Source organism: Aphidius gifuensis, linkage group LG6 (assembly GCF_014905175.1).
Source record: "Aphidius gifuensis isolate YNYX2018 linkage group LG6, ASM1490517v1, whole genome shotgun sequence".
In the NCBI taxonomy this organism is placed as follows: domain Eukaryota; kingdom Metazoa; phylum Arthropoda; class Insecta; order Hymenoptera; family Braconidae; genus Aphidius; species Aphidius gifuensis.
In genome coordinates, this window is record NC_057793.1 from 12,598,662 (window position 1) to 12,615,029 (window position 16,368).

Consider the following 16,368-nt stretch of genomic DNA (forward strand, 5'->3'; position numbering starts at 1 on the left):
TACAAATATTAAAAAAACAATCGTTCAATTTACTTTTTTTTTAACTAAACAAATTTTTTTTTTCAAATCATTTTGTGTGATACTTTTATCTATAAAAATTTTTCCGTGGCAATTTTTTTTTTTTTTTTGAATAACGTGATAATTTAAATAACTATTTTATCGATCAAGCAAATTATAACCACAGCAAAGAAACTTTTACGCATGCGCGCATCCCTTTTTTGTCAAAAAACAGTGTTAAAATTTAAATTGTTAGTTGTTTATACTTTCAATAACTTTTAAACAAATAAACATAAAAAAAATTTGTAAAGCCCAAAAAATTCCTGTTTAAATTTCTGAGAGCCACACTCTTTTCTAAAAAATCGTTTAAAGCAATCCTTCATGTCTATTTTTTTATTAGAACATACGAGACACTACTTATTATTATAAACAATTGTTGATAACTAATTAACGCGAGCTCGGAGCATTTTTTATCAAGATAGTGTGGCTCTCGGTATTTAAAAGGCCAACAATTTGAGACCAAATGGAAGTATATAAGTTAATTTTTTAGAAAGTTATGCGAGGTATAAAAACACGTAAATTTTGTTTTTTTGTTAATTAACAAATTTCTAACAATAGCAAAAAAAAAACTACCTCTTAATTATATAGATTTTGCAATTTTAAATGTCTAGGCAAAAAATCGCACCCACGATTTGTTTTTAGTTTTCTTAATATTTTGATTTTAAAATTTTTGCAAAAACATTTTTTGTTGACAACTAATTTATTAACAATGAGAATATTTTTTTTTCTATTCTCGGTTGTAGTATTTCTTCTAGGCTTTTTATTTGGTTCTAATACGAACATCCTATCTATATTATTTCAGAAGATATGAACATTTTGCTAAATTCATATAGTGAAAACAATACTAGTAGGCTTATAATAAATGCACTGGTATTCCTCGTGTTTTTTTTTATTTTTATTTTTCTGGTTTTGTCAACACAATGAGATGTAATAGTGGTGGGGACTCGGTGGAGGAGAAAAAAAAAAAAATTATTTCTACTCCAGCGCCACTGTGTACGATTGACTTAAACTTTAACTTACCGACATTAACAGATTTGATTGGTCGAGAACTGATCGAATACAAGTTTTTACTAGTAAAAACACTAGTTCAACATCTCATTGGCTGATTCATTTCAATTTCGTCCTAGGCTCGAATTTAACGAAATACGGGAGGTAAAAGAGTGGCGAATATTGGACGAATTCGTGCGCGTGTGATAAATAAATAGATTTTTGTTTCCTTAGCTAAAGATGTCTCAACAGGGATTCGATATTTACAGTTTATTTTTTCTTTGAGGTAATACATGTACATTGAACCTACGACTATCTAAATACTGAACGCATGCTTATGCCCGCGTGGCCATCGTAACGTCATGTAATCAGGAGAGATTTTTTATACGAATGGTATAAGTCGGCCAAGATGACTCAGATATTCGATAGTCCGTGTCACAAAAAAATTATTTATTCATATTTCTCTGGTATAAAAATAAAAAAATAAATATAAATAAAATAAAAGGTGTCTGAGAAAAAAGTTAGGCATAGAAAACTGAATGGACGTAGATAAATTTAGATTCGTGGCACCCCTCGTGGCGCCTTATTATGGATTATGTCTATTTAACCATTCGTAATTCCCTTTGCATTTTATTTGGTTTTGGCTAGTAAATCCAATCAATTAATAAGTTAATTGAGCAATTTTTGAGATATTTTTTCATTTCAAGATTGATAGCAACAAAAAATTAAAAAAAGCAACTATCATCAATTTCAAGTTGATTCCATATTATCTTCAAACCATCAGGAATAAATATATATATAAATTAATTAACACAACTATGAGCTTGTTCAAATTATCTTTAATCCATCGAAAATAAATAAATAAATGAATAAATAAGTATTATAAATAAATACAGCATTGAGCTTCTTCGTTTTGATAATGTGAAATTTTTTACATGAAATATTTATTTTTACAACGAGGGAGCATGACCAAGAGATCTTTGCCAACCACCATAAGCGCTGCTACCACCGAATCCTCCATGTGGTTCGGATGCAGTCGCATAAATGACTTCATGATTTCCTCCTCCGCTGGATACCAGTTTTTTCAATCCAATAATTGCGCTCAAAACTAATGCAATTTTCGCTGTTAAGAGAGCTGTACCAGCGAGAAACGCAATTTTTCCGAAAGCCAATTGTGCAAGTACACCTACAAGCCAATTAAATGAAAAACAAAGAAAAAATAAGAATTTTTATTCATTATTTACTTGTAATAATTAAAAACTATAACCAATTAGCTTTTGCAATAAATTTAAAATTTGACTTCTGAAATTTATTTTATCTAACCTGCCATTGCTATTCCACCCATCATCATAGCAGCACCAAGTCCTCCTTTGTCTTTTTTTTTACGTCCTGGAAAACATTTTATGTGTTTTATTCATTGCAATTTGGTTTTATATAATTCGAGGTTTGAAAAAATTATCAATTTATTTACCTTGTATGGCATCACCAGGAATAGTGAGCTTAATACTTCTTGACGATACAAAGTTATGAAACTTTTTATCTAACTGTGCATCTAAGCTCAGGGATGTCTGATTATTATTGTCTTCAATTACAGTTGCTGGATCTTTAGCAATTGATACATAATCATTAACCACATATACTGAGTCATCCTTGAGAGCTTTGTCAAGTACATCAACTGCTTTACGTTTAAAGCAATCAAACGTATTTTTTTCATAAGCACATTTTTCAAAAAATTTTGTAAAATCTGCGGCAGTACTGGTTATTAAACAAGCCAATAAGGCAACACTCACAACTTTAATTTGCTTCATTATTATAAAATCACGTAATAATCTGGATAAGAATATTTTTAAAAAAGAATACAATCAGCACTTAATAACCTAATATGATATAAATTTTTTTGTCTAAATATATCTATCTATCTTCTTGAAGACTCAAGTACAGACTAACCAAACGACTTAGCTTGTACCGTTCTTTTATACGAGAAAATATTAGCTATATTATATTATATATATATATATATTTTTTTTTTCTATTTTCATTTCCTACTGCCATTACAATTTCATACGCAATTCAGTAACTCTATATTTATAATGAACGTGTATTGCCCTGCTCACAATATTTTTTCCTTTCATGTATACCATGAGCTGGTTAACGCCTCGAGGAGAGCACACCTCAACCAAAACAATGTCGTATAAGGCTTACGAGCAAGTATCCCTCTGACCCTGTTGCCAAACGATCCTCGAATAACTATTATACAGACTAACATTGAAGAAAAAAAATATCTATTGTTATTTTTATTTTTATTTGGCTACATGACTAAATTGAGCATTTCCAAAAAAAAACGAAAAAATTATCATTTGTTAACTTTCAAAAACTATTCAATTATTCTGTATTTCACAACTAATTTTCATTAGTAATCCAAAAATTTTATTGAATACTATATTGCAAATATGTTAAAGATATCTCTATAAGATTAAACGACGATGAATATCAAGTGAATGAAACAACGAATGTATTAAAAAATATATTCATATGCTTGCAAAGTTTATGGTTTCAAAATTTCGACGATCTTATATGACTATAATGTATGGTGTTACTCAATTTGTATATATAGTACAATTATCTGTGTAAAAATAAACAATAAGAACATACAGAATGTCTTAATGATCTTTTCATTTAATCATTTACAAAATATATATATATATATATTTGAATACTAAAAAATCTGAATACTAAATACAGAAATAATAGAACTAAATGATTTTCACATTGTAAAAAAAATCTTCAGAAAAAAAAAGTAATAATTATTTTTGGGACAATTTTTTTTTGATAAAAGCAATAATTTGTAAGTTAAAACACTCTAATGGCTTTTTTTATAGATATGGTGAATGGAAAATGTTTAGACTTTGTTATTTATAAATACAAAGAGAAAAAAAGAACAAAAGTGCGAATATGAAAACAATAGTTTACAAGAATTCATGTTCTCAATCGTGTTAATTGAGAAACAAGATTCGTTCTTCTTTGTGAAGCTTTGTCCATTCTTCAGTTATTGTTTTTTTTTTATTATTTGATCGGTTGGAACGTATCCAAGATCAATAAAATTCATCGTGTCGTTTTATTTTTGTGAAAAATCGCATGAAAAATTCAGATAAATTTAAAAAAATGATGTGAAAAATATTCTCATTATCATTTATTATTTAGATTTTTATTAATAACTACTTAATATAAACAATAGATAAATTCTTTTTTTTTTTATTAACAAAAATATGAATAATTAATTTAAGCACTTGCACTCCAAATGAAATTTTTTCCAGATCTACTTGAATCAACTTTTTGATGTCCATGATTATTTGTAGGTTCATAAACATTAAGAATCTCCCTGATTATATGTTGGTTATTGTAACCATCAATGCTTGGATTACGTTCTAATTTGTACGGACCATAGGCAAATTGATTATAATTTGGATTATTATTTCCATTAGATCCATAGTAATTATGATTTTGTCCAAAACCAATATTAGGATTACCTAAATTATTGATATTTCCGGTATCCTCAAAACTCGGTATTGTCCCAATCGAATTCCAGCCGAAAATGGCATTTAAAACGAACGCAATTTTTGTTATAATCAAAGCTTTCTTCGTAACTAGTAATAAAATTCCAAAGATCAAGGGAATCAGTGATGAAAGACTGAAATTGAAGCCAAGGAGAAACGGAAGCACTAGGTTTCGCATTAGCATTCTTCCTGCAAAATATTATTATCAAGTTCAAAACTAAACTGTATACTATAGTTATTTATGTTAAAAAGAAAGTCATTGGCCTTGACTGTGCTGCGAGCTATTGGAACAATCACCAAGTTTTTCAACCTACGGCTCTGCCAAGAACAGTCAATGATTATTATTTCAAGATCTTTAAATTATCGACTGAGTTAAATATTTCAATAACATTTATTTCACGAATTTTAAACATTATAATTTTCAATGAAATATAAAGACAGTAATAATGGTATGATATTTACCCATTCCAATTCGTCGGTCAGTATATTTAGCAGCTTTTTCGTCAAGAATAAATTCTAATACACCGTTACCATTGATCATCGGTCCAACATGCATTAATAAACCTGGATAGATATTACTCAAATCCCATTGAAAATTACGTCGTTCCACTAATCTTCCTGCAGCTTTGACGACATTACCAAAATCTTGAGGATCATAGTCAAGATCAAGAAGGTTCCTTTCGTCAATACTATCACTTCTATCCATTTTGATATTTCCAAAATCTAAATGGTCAATATCATTAAGTGATTGCAGTACACTGAGACTACCACGATTAAAGCACTCAAATGTACCATGTACTTTGTCTGCAAGACAATTGCCAAATTCTTGCGAAAATTTTTTATTATAATTATCAGCTTGAAAATCAGGCTCATTTAGTTTATCTTGACGCTCCAAAATCACAGTTATACCACTTGAAATGCAAATGAAAAATATAACTTTTTGTAAGTTTTTTTTCATTATATCTTTGGCTAGAAAACAAGTAAAATATTAACGAAAGAAAACTGAATGATCAGACAATGAATACAGACAAAGTAAAACTGTTGATCTTAGAATAAAAACATGGTAGCTTTATAGCTTCTGGGGATTTACACTCCAAGGAACAAACAGTTTCACTTTGCAAATCTTCATCATAGTGAAAGTGAGTATGAGTATATCTATTTTTTATTCATATTGAAGGACTATATAAGCCTTTGTCTCATTTTTCGATACACTGGATGCACCCAACAAATAATTTTTATTCTTCCTGTATTGTCTTCCAGTGTAATATGCCAGTTTACTTAAAACTGCTAAGCACCTTCGCTATCATGCAGTTGAAGATAAAAGCTATCCCTTTCTCTTGGTCTATTCTGTTTGCTTAATTTTATCGTAAAATTTTTAAATGATTTTCAAAAGAAGGATAAAAAAAGAGTTTTTTTTTTTATATTAAAAATTTATTTAATTCATAAATAACAAATATATAAGTTACATGGTTCGAATTTAATCGATATAAATAATTGATTATAGGTAAGAAAATAAAGGAAATGAAGGAGAAGAGAAAGATAAAGGAAATGATAAAAGGACAAAGATACATTTTATGGATTTTTTTTTTTTTTTTTTGAGACACTGACTAAGAGTATCTCGATTGCTGATGGTTAAATCAACAATCATATTTTTTAAGTTACAATAATGATGGTAATAATAATTACGATATTTTTTCCAAGTAGTGAAAAATACGAACTGATCGATCTGTTAATGTCAAGTTGGTTTATATTCCAAGAAAATTGGGAAGTGAGCTGAACGAATCCGTGTACGAGAGTCAAATTCGTTAGTATGTTTTTTTTTATAACGCTGTCATTCCATGATATGTTTTGTTACAGTTTGAGTCATTGTTTTCGTCCATTTGTATTGTCGTCCAAGCATTAGGTATTATTATTATAAAAATTTTTTTTTTTTAATTATACCAACGTGTTGTCAAAAAAGTTGTCTGTGTAATTGTAGAATCGGTCATTTTTTAAATCACTTTAAGTGGACCATATATGGCAACTAAAAAAGCTTGTCGTATGCATTAAACTGTCCGATATTTTGTACTGACTTCTTTACTAAAATAACCGTTTTTTTTTTTATATGTATGAGACAATGATGATACTAAAATTGAGCACAAAGACAAATATTTCGAAATATTTTTTTTTTGTCTTTTTGTATCAGTGATTTAAAGTAACTATTTTTAATTTGTTGGTTTGTAGGCGTTGTAAGCAAGTTCAGCTGCTGGAACTGCTGATCTTCCCCATCCATGTTCATGTTCGTCATGATGAGGAGCTGGATGAGCAACAACTTCATAACTCTGTTGTCCTTTGCTCGCCAAAAGTTTCTGGAGTGCCAAAACTCCAGAAATGATGAGGGCAATTTTACCAATAACGAGGGCTTTAAAAGCCAGAAGAGCCAAACCACCAAGTAAAATTGGGATTAAAAATATTGCTTTGACTTTCAAAAGAAGAAGAAGTGGCATCAAGGATTTCAAAACCTTTTTTTTCTTTCCACGTGCTGGAATATAAATCGAATATATGATTATTTATTATTTTTGGTCTATTACTATTTGAACTTATTCTTAAATTAATTTAATTACCTTCTTCGACTGATCGAGAACCTTCTTCAGGCATACTTAGCTCAAGTGTATGTGTTGCAAGGAATCTGCTCGCCCTTTCCAAGATTGCTTCATCAACAGCAGCTTCACGAGCTTCAACCTCAGCTGGTAAATTTGCTTCAATGTCATTTAATGCTCGTGCGTTGTCAGCACGACTGGAATTAAAAAAATAAAAAATTAACAATATGCTTTATATATACAAGATTGAGTGTATAAATTCAGCCATAGAAACATAATAATAGCTCATTTTAAAAGAAAAATATTGCAAACTTTGAGTTGGAATCAAAAAATGCATGTCTCACTTTCGTTTGCCATTGATCTTAATGATGTATTATTTATTATTATTTTAAATTAATTGTCATTTTCACCTGATTACGGCATCATCTGCCTTAACAATTCGAACACCATCAACAACAGTTATGTCTGCAAACCTTGCAGCACGATCAACAAAACGAAGTGCTTTCATTTTAAGACATACTGACAATGCTTCCTCAGCTCCACATGATGCATACATATCAAATGCATCTTCAATTAGAGATTTTGATTCAAATGATGATTCTTTGGTTGGCGCAGCAAATGCCACAGTGCCAATTAATGCAAAAACTATCACGTAATTCATCATTCTTAATATATGTATATTTATATATATATATATATATTTGCTATCCTCAATGATTAACAATATCACACTATTTTTACTTTGAAAAACTTTAAATTGATAATAATTTTTTTTTTTTAAACTCCTTGACCGACGCTGATCGTATCGACACTGACTGAAAGAATCACGATTCCGCCTTTTATTCTCAACGCGAAAGGGGTCCGTGTACGTTTTTGAAATTTTGATGGCCCCCACTTTTTGGTCATCGTAGATGTACGGTTTGTCCCCCCAATGTAACACTGACCCTTCCGCCTCCTCGCTTTCAACTTACAAAAACACTGAATTTCTGTTTCTTTCGTTTATTTTTTTTATTTTTATTCCAGTTTTTTTTTTCTTAGTAGCGCCCTCCAATGTTAGGCCTACATGAACTGACGATTTGGCTCGAACGAAACGCATGGGTATTAAGGGGGAAATGCCGATAAAACACCCCCCTCCTGTCCATTCTTTCTTTTTTTTTTTACTGCCCAAGTGTATATTGGCTGTTAGGTCTCACGATTCTGTCGTTGAGTCGTTCATCCTTTACTTTAATATGTGCACACAGTGTAATGTGTTTTCCAATCGTTGTCTTCATCTGTTTTCTTCATTCTCATCTCTTTTTTTACGCACCAACAAAAAACTTGGTTTGTTGGCAAATTATTTGCCACTTTGGTATTTTATATACGTATATGCACACTGAACCATACAAGAAAGTTATATTCCGGCTAAGCTTTTTTTAAATTCACCTTTTTTCATATTTCAGCTTCTGTTACAAATATTCTGAATAAATATCAATGAAAACTTATTGCTGTTTTTGAATTTCATTTTACGTATAAGATTACAATATACGATATTTAAAAAAAAAATATAATTCAAAGATTTATTCTATTTTGAAATGTGGACTGTATATAGTTGATTATCTTGTTGACAAGCTATCTTCACGAGAAAGTACATATATATCACTTTTTTTTTCCTTGTAGTTGATAATACTAGACAAAATATTGAGTACTTTTGGGTTTAAAATATCTTTATTAATTTACAGTTAAAGTGATGAAGGCTTTTCAGAAATCAAATAAGTAGGTAACCCATAAAATTTATGTCAAATATGAGTGGGTTAATGGATGAGAATATGGATGATGATACTATGAATAAATTATATTTGTAAAATTTCATGGTGAGAATTTGTGATTTTTTTTTTCTTTGTATAAGAATATTCATTTCCTCTTAAAATTATAAGAAAAATTTAATTCTTTAATTTAAATTTTAATGATTTTTTATTTAATTTTTTAATTTTTTTATGTTATTATAGAATAAGATTAAGAGAAATTTCAGATTATTTATTAAGTTAATTTTTCGTTGATATTAATTGATAATAATTTATATATAAATATAAACATATTCGTGAATACATATTACATGTAATATATCCTAAAGTCGAAAAAAAAAAGCCAGAGGGACATTTAACGGTTTTTATGGAATGCGTGAGTTGGACCTGAGCCAGACCCTCCTCGATGAGGACGGCCGCGCCTCCTGTTGACCCGAAACTCATGTATGTTGCTCTTGCCTAGAGCGAGAAAGATCATAAGTAAAGAAAAAAAGATCATGACGAAAAAAATGCGAAGATATAAAAAAAATATATAAAAAGAGAAAAATAAATGGGAAGAAGCACCTGAAGGAATAAATGAAGAAGCAATGAACTTTCTCCGTTTCAATTCAATTATTGAAGACGATAATTTTTTTTCTCCATTTCTTGTGTCAACTGGATGAACGGATGTTCAGATCGAATGATCAATTATGTGTCAAACATCAAACTATCGTATTTATATCGTATAAATTTATAGAATAAAATTTGTCATAATATTCTTGTCATCAAATATGAATAAAAAAAAATGTATTTTATGATTTTTTTTTCTTTTTTACAGTTTTATTTTTCCGATGAAAAAGGTTCATTCATTGAAAGTCTTATTATACACGCAATAATTATAGGCTTTTATTCGAAAAAAAGTGATAACTGAAGAATTTTAAAATAATAGTGAAATAATATCAATAATAATAATAATAATAAATAATTTCAATGAGACAATTCTTTGATAATTAATCCTACTTGCCTAGTTACTTGATATATGTAAATGAATAACAATTCGAAAAAATATAGATAACACAAAAATTATAGCTCTCTAAGTTCAGTATAATAATAATAATAAAAATTTGCAACTAATGTATCTTATAATAATAATAAAGAGAGAAGGCTTGTTAACAACTCATCGCAAATTAAAAAGAAAAAGTTTAACTGAGACACATATGCTGAGTTAGAATTGGATAAATATAATCGTGGAAAAAACTGACTTTTTGTATCATAGCTGTATCTATATCTATGATTTATATTTCCATCAATTCAAATATTGAAAAAGAAGAAAACTTGCAGTAGATTAGAAAAAGAAATAAAAAAAAAAAAACAGAAAAAAAAATTTAAAGATTGAGGATACCAAAATTTTTCGGAGATGTGTGAAAAAATGAGCCAAACTGACTTTCACCAAAATCAAGTGAGGACGAACCCAATCTTCAGAAAGTTTTCAAACTTCATCAGCTACAATAAAATGAAATCATCTTTGAAAACTTCTACACCTTAATATACTGATTCTTTTGTTTCTATCAAATATGTCTGTGAATATGATAATAAATATAGTTAACTTATCAGACGTAAAAAAATTACAGACGAAGAAGTTGAAGTCTGTGGACAAGAGCGTGTATATAGTAGTAGTGGAACACTTTCCTCTGAGTCTGGTGAGAGTGAACTGACTGAAAGATCGAGGTCAGGTCAAGGCCCCCGTTCGACCGACGCAGACTCTCAAGAAGAAATCTAATAAATCCATATAACTTTACTTTGCAACATTTTAAAATTTGGTGACTTCAACTTCAACTTATTTCGAATCTTCACCAATTTAATTTTCACCATAATTTGTCCAATGTGTTCCACTTTTCTTCAAGTATCATCATTTTTTTGTGTCAAACATCACAATGTAGAAACCAAAAAACAAAATAAATTACAAAGTAAAAAAATATTTAATGGGGTATAAAGATTCAAAACAAAGATAGCTATATATAATATCTATATATAATATCTAAACAGTTTTTTTTTTTGTTATCAAGTATATAGATATCATTTAACGGCCATTCTATTGTCAATAGATCTTTTTATTTTAATTTCAAACTTTGAATATGAATTGCATAAATTTGAATAAATTGCAATATTGAACTTATCATGATGATAATGTTGATACTGAAAAAAATATAGTTAATTTTTACATTTGTTTATAAAAAAAAAAAATTCACACAATTTAAAGTGGATAGTTTATTAATTAATTATTATTCATTTGTACTTTCGTAAAAAAAAATATTAAAATATGGTTTCATATGGGTATTAAACGTATGGCTTGCAATTGTTTTTAAATTTTTCCGTATTTATCCGTATGTAAATAGCTTTGTTGATGAAATTATTATTTCGATTATTACAAATGGGTAGTGAGTGGTGTTCTAATGTTGATGAACATGTAAGTCAACGTGGGTATACAGTAACAGTTTTTAACCATCGGGTACCTCAAGAATTGCGCACGGATGCTGGCCTTTATGGCCTGGTTTACTTTGATGAACGTGAGCGAATCAAGTTACAAACACATTGAATTTATATATACTACATGTATGAATGTATTTGAACAGGAACAACAATGCATAGAGGAGGTGAAATAAATGCGTGAGGTGCGTGAGTTGTATTTTTTTTTTGTGTTTATTTCATTTATTTAATTCGTTCATGTTGATTTTTATTTATGTAGGTAAAACCGCCGGACGTAATGCCGACAAGTGTTCTCATTGCTTGCATCGTACCTCTTCTTTTGATTTTTTTTTCTTCAAATTCGAGTAAAAAGTAAGTTGTAAGCTTATCATAAGTTGTGTTGGTTTTGAGATATTTCATTTTTTTAAAATAATTTTAAACTTTACATAAGTAGACTTTAATTCTTAAATATAAGATCTGAGTCTCTACTTTATTAGTCTTAATCAAGGGCTAATTTTTATTTTTGAAGATTTTTTACATTTTAAAATGAATAAATAAATGAGATACAAAAACTTTTTTACTCATTTCTCTTGCAGTTATTTTATTTTATTTTTTTCGTTACCCCTGTGTGATTGTAAAATTCCGTTAGTCTATAAATTGTCGCGTGTCCCGTAATTCAACTTTTTTTTTTTTCTTGTAATTTTTAACTTAATCATACTTATTGCCCAAGTTTTAATTTCACCGTGAATCCAAATTTCGGTCAAATATTTTTATATGTATTTTTTTTATATTTGCTGAAAGTGTGTAATTTATACGGAGTTGAATTAGAAAATAAACAACATAAAGAAGCATATAAAGTTGTTTGGTATGCATGGTATAAACACATGATTTATCTTATAATTTATTAGTCTTATTTTTTTTGTTTTTTTTTTGTTTATATTTTTTTCTTATTTCGCTTCATTATACTTTTCATTTTATATTCATTTATTACTATAAATACACATTTGATTTTTTACACTTTTTTTGGGATAGTTAAAAAAAAAAATAGTAAATACTGTGAAAAGGAATGATAAAGATCGTGTATTGAATGACAAATTAAAAAAATGAGAGGTAAGTTAAAGATAAAGAGATGATTGAATTTAAGAAATGATTTATGGTAATAAAAATAAATTAATGTTAACGGTTGGTATGAAAGTATTGAAAACAATAGGGAAAAGAGATCTCGTATTGTCTTCCGAATGATAAATGAATAAGAGATATTAAATCACAGTGCAGCAGTGTGGACAAGTTAGAATAGACTTTTATCAAAGATAAGAGGTGATTTCAGAAGAGTAATATGAAAAAATTTGATTAGTATAAAAAAAAACAATAATTTAAATTTTCAGTGTTGATGTTATCGCTCATAGTTTACGATGAATGAAAAATATATGTCCTTAAGGATTGGTTGTTCAAGATGAAACTGGCTTATAAGCTGAATAGGCGAGATCTTGGGCTGACCTTGCCCACCCACTACCGCCATGTCCACCAACCTGGACTACCTCATGTCCATGAGATTCGTGACTCGAGACGAGTTTTTTCAGACCGATGATTGATGCCAAAACAAGTGCAAGCTTACTGACAATCAAAGCTTTTCCTGCTAAAAGAGCAAGTGCACCAAGAGCTAAAGGCACCAAAGTACCACCGATTAAGAGTGGAATTGCAAGAAGTCCACCCATATTCTTCTTCTTTTTACGACCTGAAACAATTAATGAAATATTAATCAACGTAACAAGTCTATTTAGTTTAACAATAAATATAAGCACAATCTTCAATTTTAAAATAATAAAAGTTGACAATTTTCACAAAGTGAATATAATACATTATTGCTCACCTTCCTCAGTAAGACTTCGAGAAAATTCATCAACATTTGGCATCTTTAATTGCAATGTATGGCTTTGGAAAAAGCGTAGAATTTTATTAAATATCATTGTATTTAGAGCATCTTCTTTGTCATCAAGTGCTCGTGGTAAAGAAGCTTCAATTTCTTGTTGTGTCTTTGGTATATCCTCATTTTTTTCAACTGTATCCGTACCATCATAAACAATTGTAATACCGTCAACAATATTTAATTGGGTGCTCCTAGATACTCTTTCCATTGCAGTTAAAAGCTTGAGTTTGAGACAAGAACTCATCTCAGCACCTGTGCACTCCTTGTATATTTGATAAACATATCGTAAATCTCCAAATACACCATTTGATCCAGATCTAGCAGTCTGATCATCAATTGAGTTTGATTTGGATGCTCCTTCTGTTGACCTTGCTGAAGCCGTAGCTACTAATAATAGAGCAAGGCAAAAATAACGGGGGGCAAAATCCATCATCTTGGTAATTAGTTATCTATCGAAATGAAAAAAAAAAAAATTTTGAATATAAACTTGATGAAGTATAATAAATAATGATAGAATATAAATTATGATCTTTATAATATTAACTATAATATGCAATAATCATAGAAGAGTAAATTATCTAACTGTTAATATCTAACGTTTCAACACGAACCGGATTAAATTTCAACGCACATCCTGGATATATATATATATATATATACTGGGTCTATATGAAGAATCTATGGTTGAGTAGTTCGATTAAAATGAATTAAAATTATTGACAAACCGGAAATGGAATATACACAGAAAAGATTAGAATCTAAAAAAAAAAATAATACAACTTTATCCTTTTTTTCTATTTTTCATTAGTTATAACTCGGTTAAAGAAATTAGGTTAATTCAATTTGATACAATAATGAACTTTTTCAAATGGAAAAAAAAAAATTATTCCGAAATAATTTTAACAATCAAACTAAAGATAAAAAAAATAATAAACAAATAAAACAAAAACAAACTCGTTTGCGATAAATAAATAAATAAATAAATAATTTTATTTCAGAGTATATTGTTTAAATGCGTTACCCTCAAGAGCACTCTACGTAGACTGTACGTAACAGAAGCCCTGCCCTAGCTCTATATATCTGGTCAGGTGTACCTCAACACCATACAACTAATACTCGTAGGGGTAAAACATTGCCCCCTCCTCTATTATTTTCCTACCATAGGGAATATAAATCGCCCCCGACTATTTTCATACCACCATACAACACCAATGTCATGTCCACTATCATTTAAACGACAATAACTACCAGAGTGAAACGAAACCAAACGAAATAGAGGTCCGACAATTTTCTTGGCTCTACATTAACCAACGCAAAACCACATGATCTAGTCGACATATAAAACATTAATTATACATATACATTATACACGTACTTACACATTTATGACTTTACCTAGTTGCAATTTTTATTTCCCTCCGTTTCCTCTTTTCCCATAAATGTGCATATGTGTTAAATACCGATATATTTACTTGATCATGATGTCGATGCAGAATCCTACGTTCCCCTGCATCAACATCCCATGTCCAATCCTGTCTCGCTAGATTCCGTTTTTATTTTTTTTGTTTAATCCAGACTCCTCCTACTTTACAGAACTTCTCTCACATTAATTTATATCTCTTTAGACTTAGACTTGTTTCTTATTTTTTTTTTTTTGTTCTTTTTATTTTATAAAACACTTTTTTCATGTTTATTATATTCATAGAACTTTTGTTATAAAGGCATGTATGTACACAGATGTACACAGATTTCTATAGTTGAATGAATATAAGAAACTCTGAGGTAAGCAGTAAAAAATAGAAAAGATATCTAAAAAAATTTATTCATTTTAAAAAATGCAAGAAAAAAACTTTCTAAGACAAACATCTAAACTTGAAAATCATTCATATTTATTTGATTGATTCTATACATAATTTAATTACTTATATAAAAAGGACAAACATCATCGGTCTTCCGAATATTTGATTGGTCGTTTTTCTTCTCACTTACTCTTATATAGTTTTTTGTTTTTTTTCGTTTATTTCTATGATTTTTTATTTATTTCGTTAGCAACAAAAAAAGAGTGAGTGAGACGTAGTTTTTTTTTTCTATACATAATGTATATAAAAATATAAATATTAATTCACGTAAAACTGCCGAGGGGCCATTCATGAACGTAGCCATGGTGTCACTCGGCTCGTAGTTAAGTCATAGTCAATTATACTTATATAAAAAGGACAAACATCATCGGTCTTCCGAATATTTGATTGGTCGTTTTTCTTCTCACTTACTCTTATATAGTTTTTTGTTTTTTTTCGTTTATTTCTATTATTTTTTATTTATTTCGTTAGCAACAAAAAAAGAGTGAGTGAGACGTAGTTTTTTTTTTCTATACATAATGTATATAAAAATATAAATATTAATTCACGTAAAACTGCCGAGGGGCCATTCATGAACGTAGTCATGGTGTCACTCGGCTCGTAGTTAAGTCATAGTCAAGTTGTGTAGTCAAATGTAGTCACCAAAAATTTTTGACTACGTATTTTTGCAGTCACTTTCGTAGTAAATCGTATTCATCTTAGTACGTTGTAGCCAGTCGTATTATTGGTGGGTGTATTGCATTTTTTTCAATACATGCCTAAACCAGTACCTAGTTGATAAGAACAATTTCAAGACTTGATTTATAATAAAATCAAGCATACTTTTAGAATAAAATATGTAATAGTTTAAATATTGTCAAGTACAAATTTTTCAATTATTTATTAGTGTTTTCAATAACAGCAATTGTTTATTGATTTGTTATTGGCAATTATTATTTTTAATGAATTCTTTTGTTGAAGTGTAGTCAAAACGTAGTCATATGTAGCCATGGTGTCACTAAATCAGGGCATAAATGGCCCTACGAAAATTATTCAAATAATGCAAATGTGGAAAATTTCAATGACTATCAATTTTTATTAACTCTGTCAATATGCACAAAAACTGTCAATATCGAAACTATTTTTTTCGTCATTGTAAAAATTATAAAATCCAAAAAATTCGGTTTTTTTTTTCTAATT

At 29.0% G+C, this 16,368-nt stretch overlaps 3 protein-coding genes across 3 annotated transcripts; all 3 read right to left on the reverse strand.

The window, feature by feature from the left end:
- Positions 1-1,863: 1,863 nt before the first annotated feature.
- Positions 1,864-3,008, reverse strand: LOC122859526. Its single transcript, XM_044163160.1, has 3 exons — positions 2,516-3,008; positions 2,368-2,433; positions 1,864-2,230 (listed from the first exon to the last, which is right to left on the reverse strand). The coding sequence occupies exons 1-3, from the start codon at positions 2,850-2,852 to the stop codon at positions 1,995-1,997; spliced, it is 639 nt and encodes a 212-aa protein (XP_044019095.1). The 5' UTR covers positions 2,853-3,008; the 3' UTR covers positions 1,864-1,994.
- A 1,302-nt stretch (positions 3,009-4,310) lies between these two features.
- LOC122859515 lies at positions 4,311-6,400 on the reverse strand. The gene is made up of 2 exons (XM_044163143.1): positions 5,061-6,400; positions 4,311-4,787 (listed from the first exon to the last, which is right to left on the reverse strand). Exons 1-2 carry the CDS (start codon positions 5,554-5,556, stop codon positions 4,324-4,326), a joined length of 960 nt encoding a protein of 319 aa, XP_044019078.1. The 5' UTR covers positions 5,557-6,400; the 3' UTR covers positions 4,311-4,323.
- A 258-nt stretch (positions 6,401-6,658) lies between these two features.
- On the reverse strand, positions 6,659-14,475 carry LOC122859859. The gene is made up of 7 exons (XM_044163538.1): positions 14,352-14,475; positions 13,274-13,779; positions 12,864-13,138; positions 8,627-8,633; positions 7,588-8,143; positions 7,202-7,374; positions 6,659-7,119 (listed from the first exon to the last, which is right to left on the reverse strand). Exons 2-7 carry the CDS (start codon positions 13,761-13,763, stop codon positions 6,803-6,805), a joined length of 1,818 nt encoding a protein of 605 aa, XP_044019473.1. The 5' UTR covers positions 13,764-13,779; positions 14,352-14,475; the 3' UTR covers positions 6,659-6,802.
- Positions 14,476-16,368: the final 1,893 nt, after the last annotated feature.

What these genes read in the sequence shown, in the direction of transcription:
- LOC122859526 (XM_044163160.1), bottom strand. Translation starts at nt 2,852, where the DNA reads ATGAAGCAAATTAAAGTTGTGAGTGTTGCCTTATTGGCTTGTTTAATA. An exon ending in TCCTGGTGATGCCATACAAG is followed by an intron (nt 2,434 to 2,515) that starts GTAAATAAATTG and finishes AATGTTTTCCAG; the next exon opens with GACGTAAAAAAAAAGACAAA. An exon ending in GGGTGGAATAGCAATGGCAG is followed by an intron (nt 2,231 to 2,367) that starts GTTAGATAAAAT and finishes ATTGGCTTGTAG; the next exon opens with GTGTACTTGCACAATTGGCT.
- LOC122859515 (XM_044163143.1), bottom strand. Translation starts at nt 5,556, where the DNA reads ATGAAAAAAAACTTACAAAAAGTTATATTTTTCATTTGCATTTCAAGT. An exon ending in TGACCGACGAATTGGAATGG is followed by an intron (nt 4,788 to 5,060) that starts GTAAATATCATA and finishes AATATTTTGCAG; the next exon opens with GAAGAATGCTAATGCGAAAC.
- LOC122859859 (XM_044163538.1), bottom strand. Translation starts at nt 13,763, where the DNA reads ATGATGGATTTTGCCCCCCGTTATTTTTGCCTTGCTCTATTATTAGTA. An exon ending in GCAGATGATGCCGTAATCAG is followed by an intron (nt 7,375 to 7,587) that starts GTGAAAATGACA and finishes TTTTAATTCCAG; the next exon opens with TCGTGCTGACAACGCACGAG. An exon ending in TTCTCGATCAGTCGAAGAAG is followed by an intron (nt 7,120 to 7,201) that starts GTAATTAAATTA and finishes TTTATATTCCAG; the next exon opens with CACGTGGAAAGAAAAAAAAG.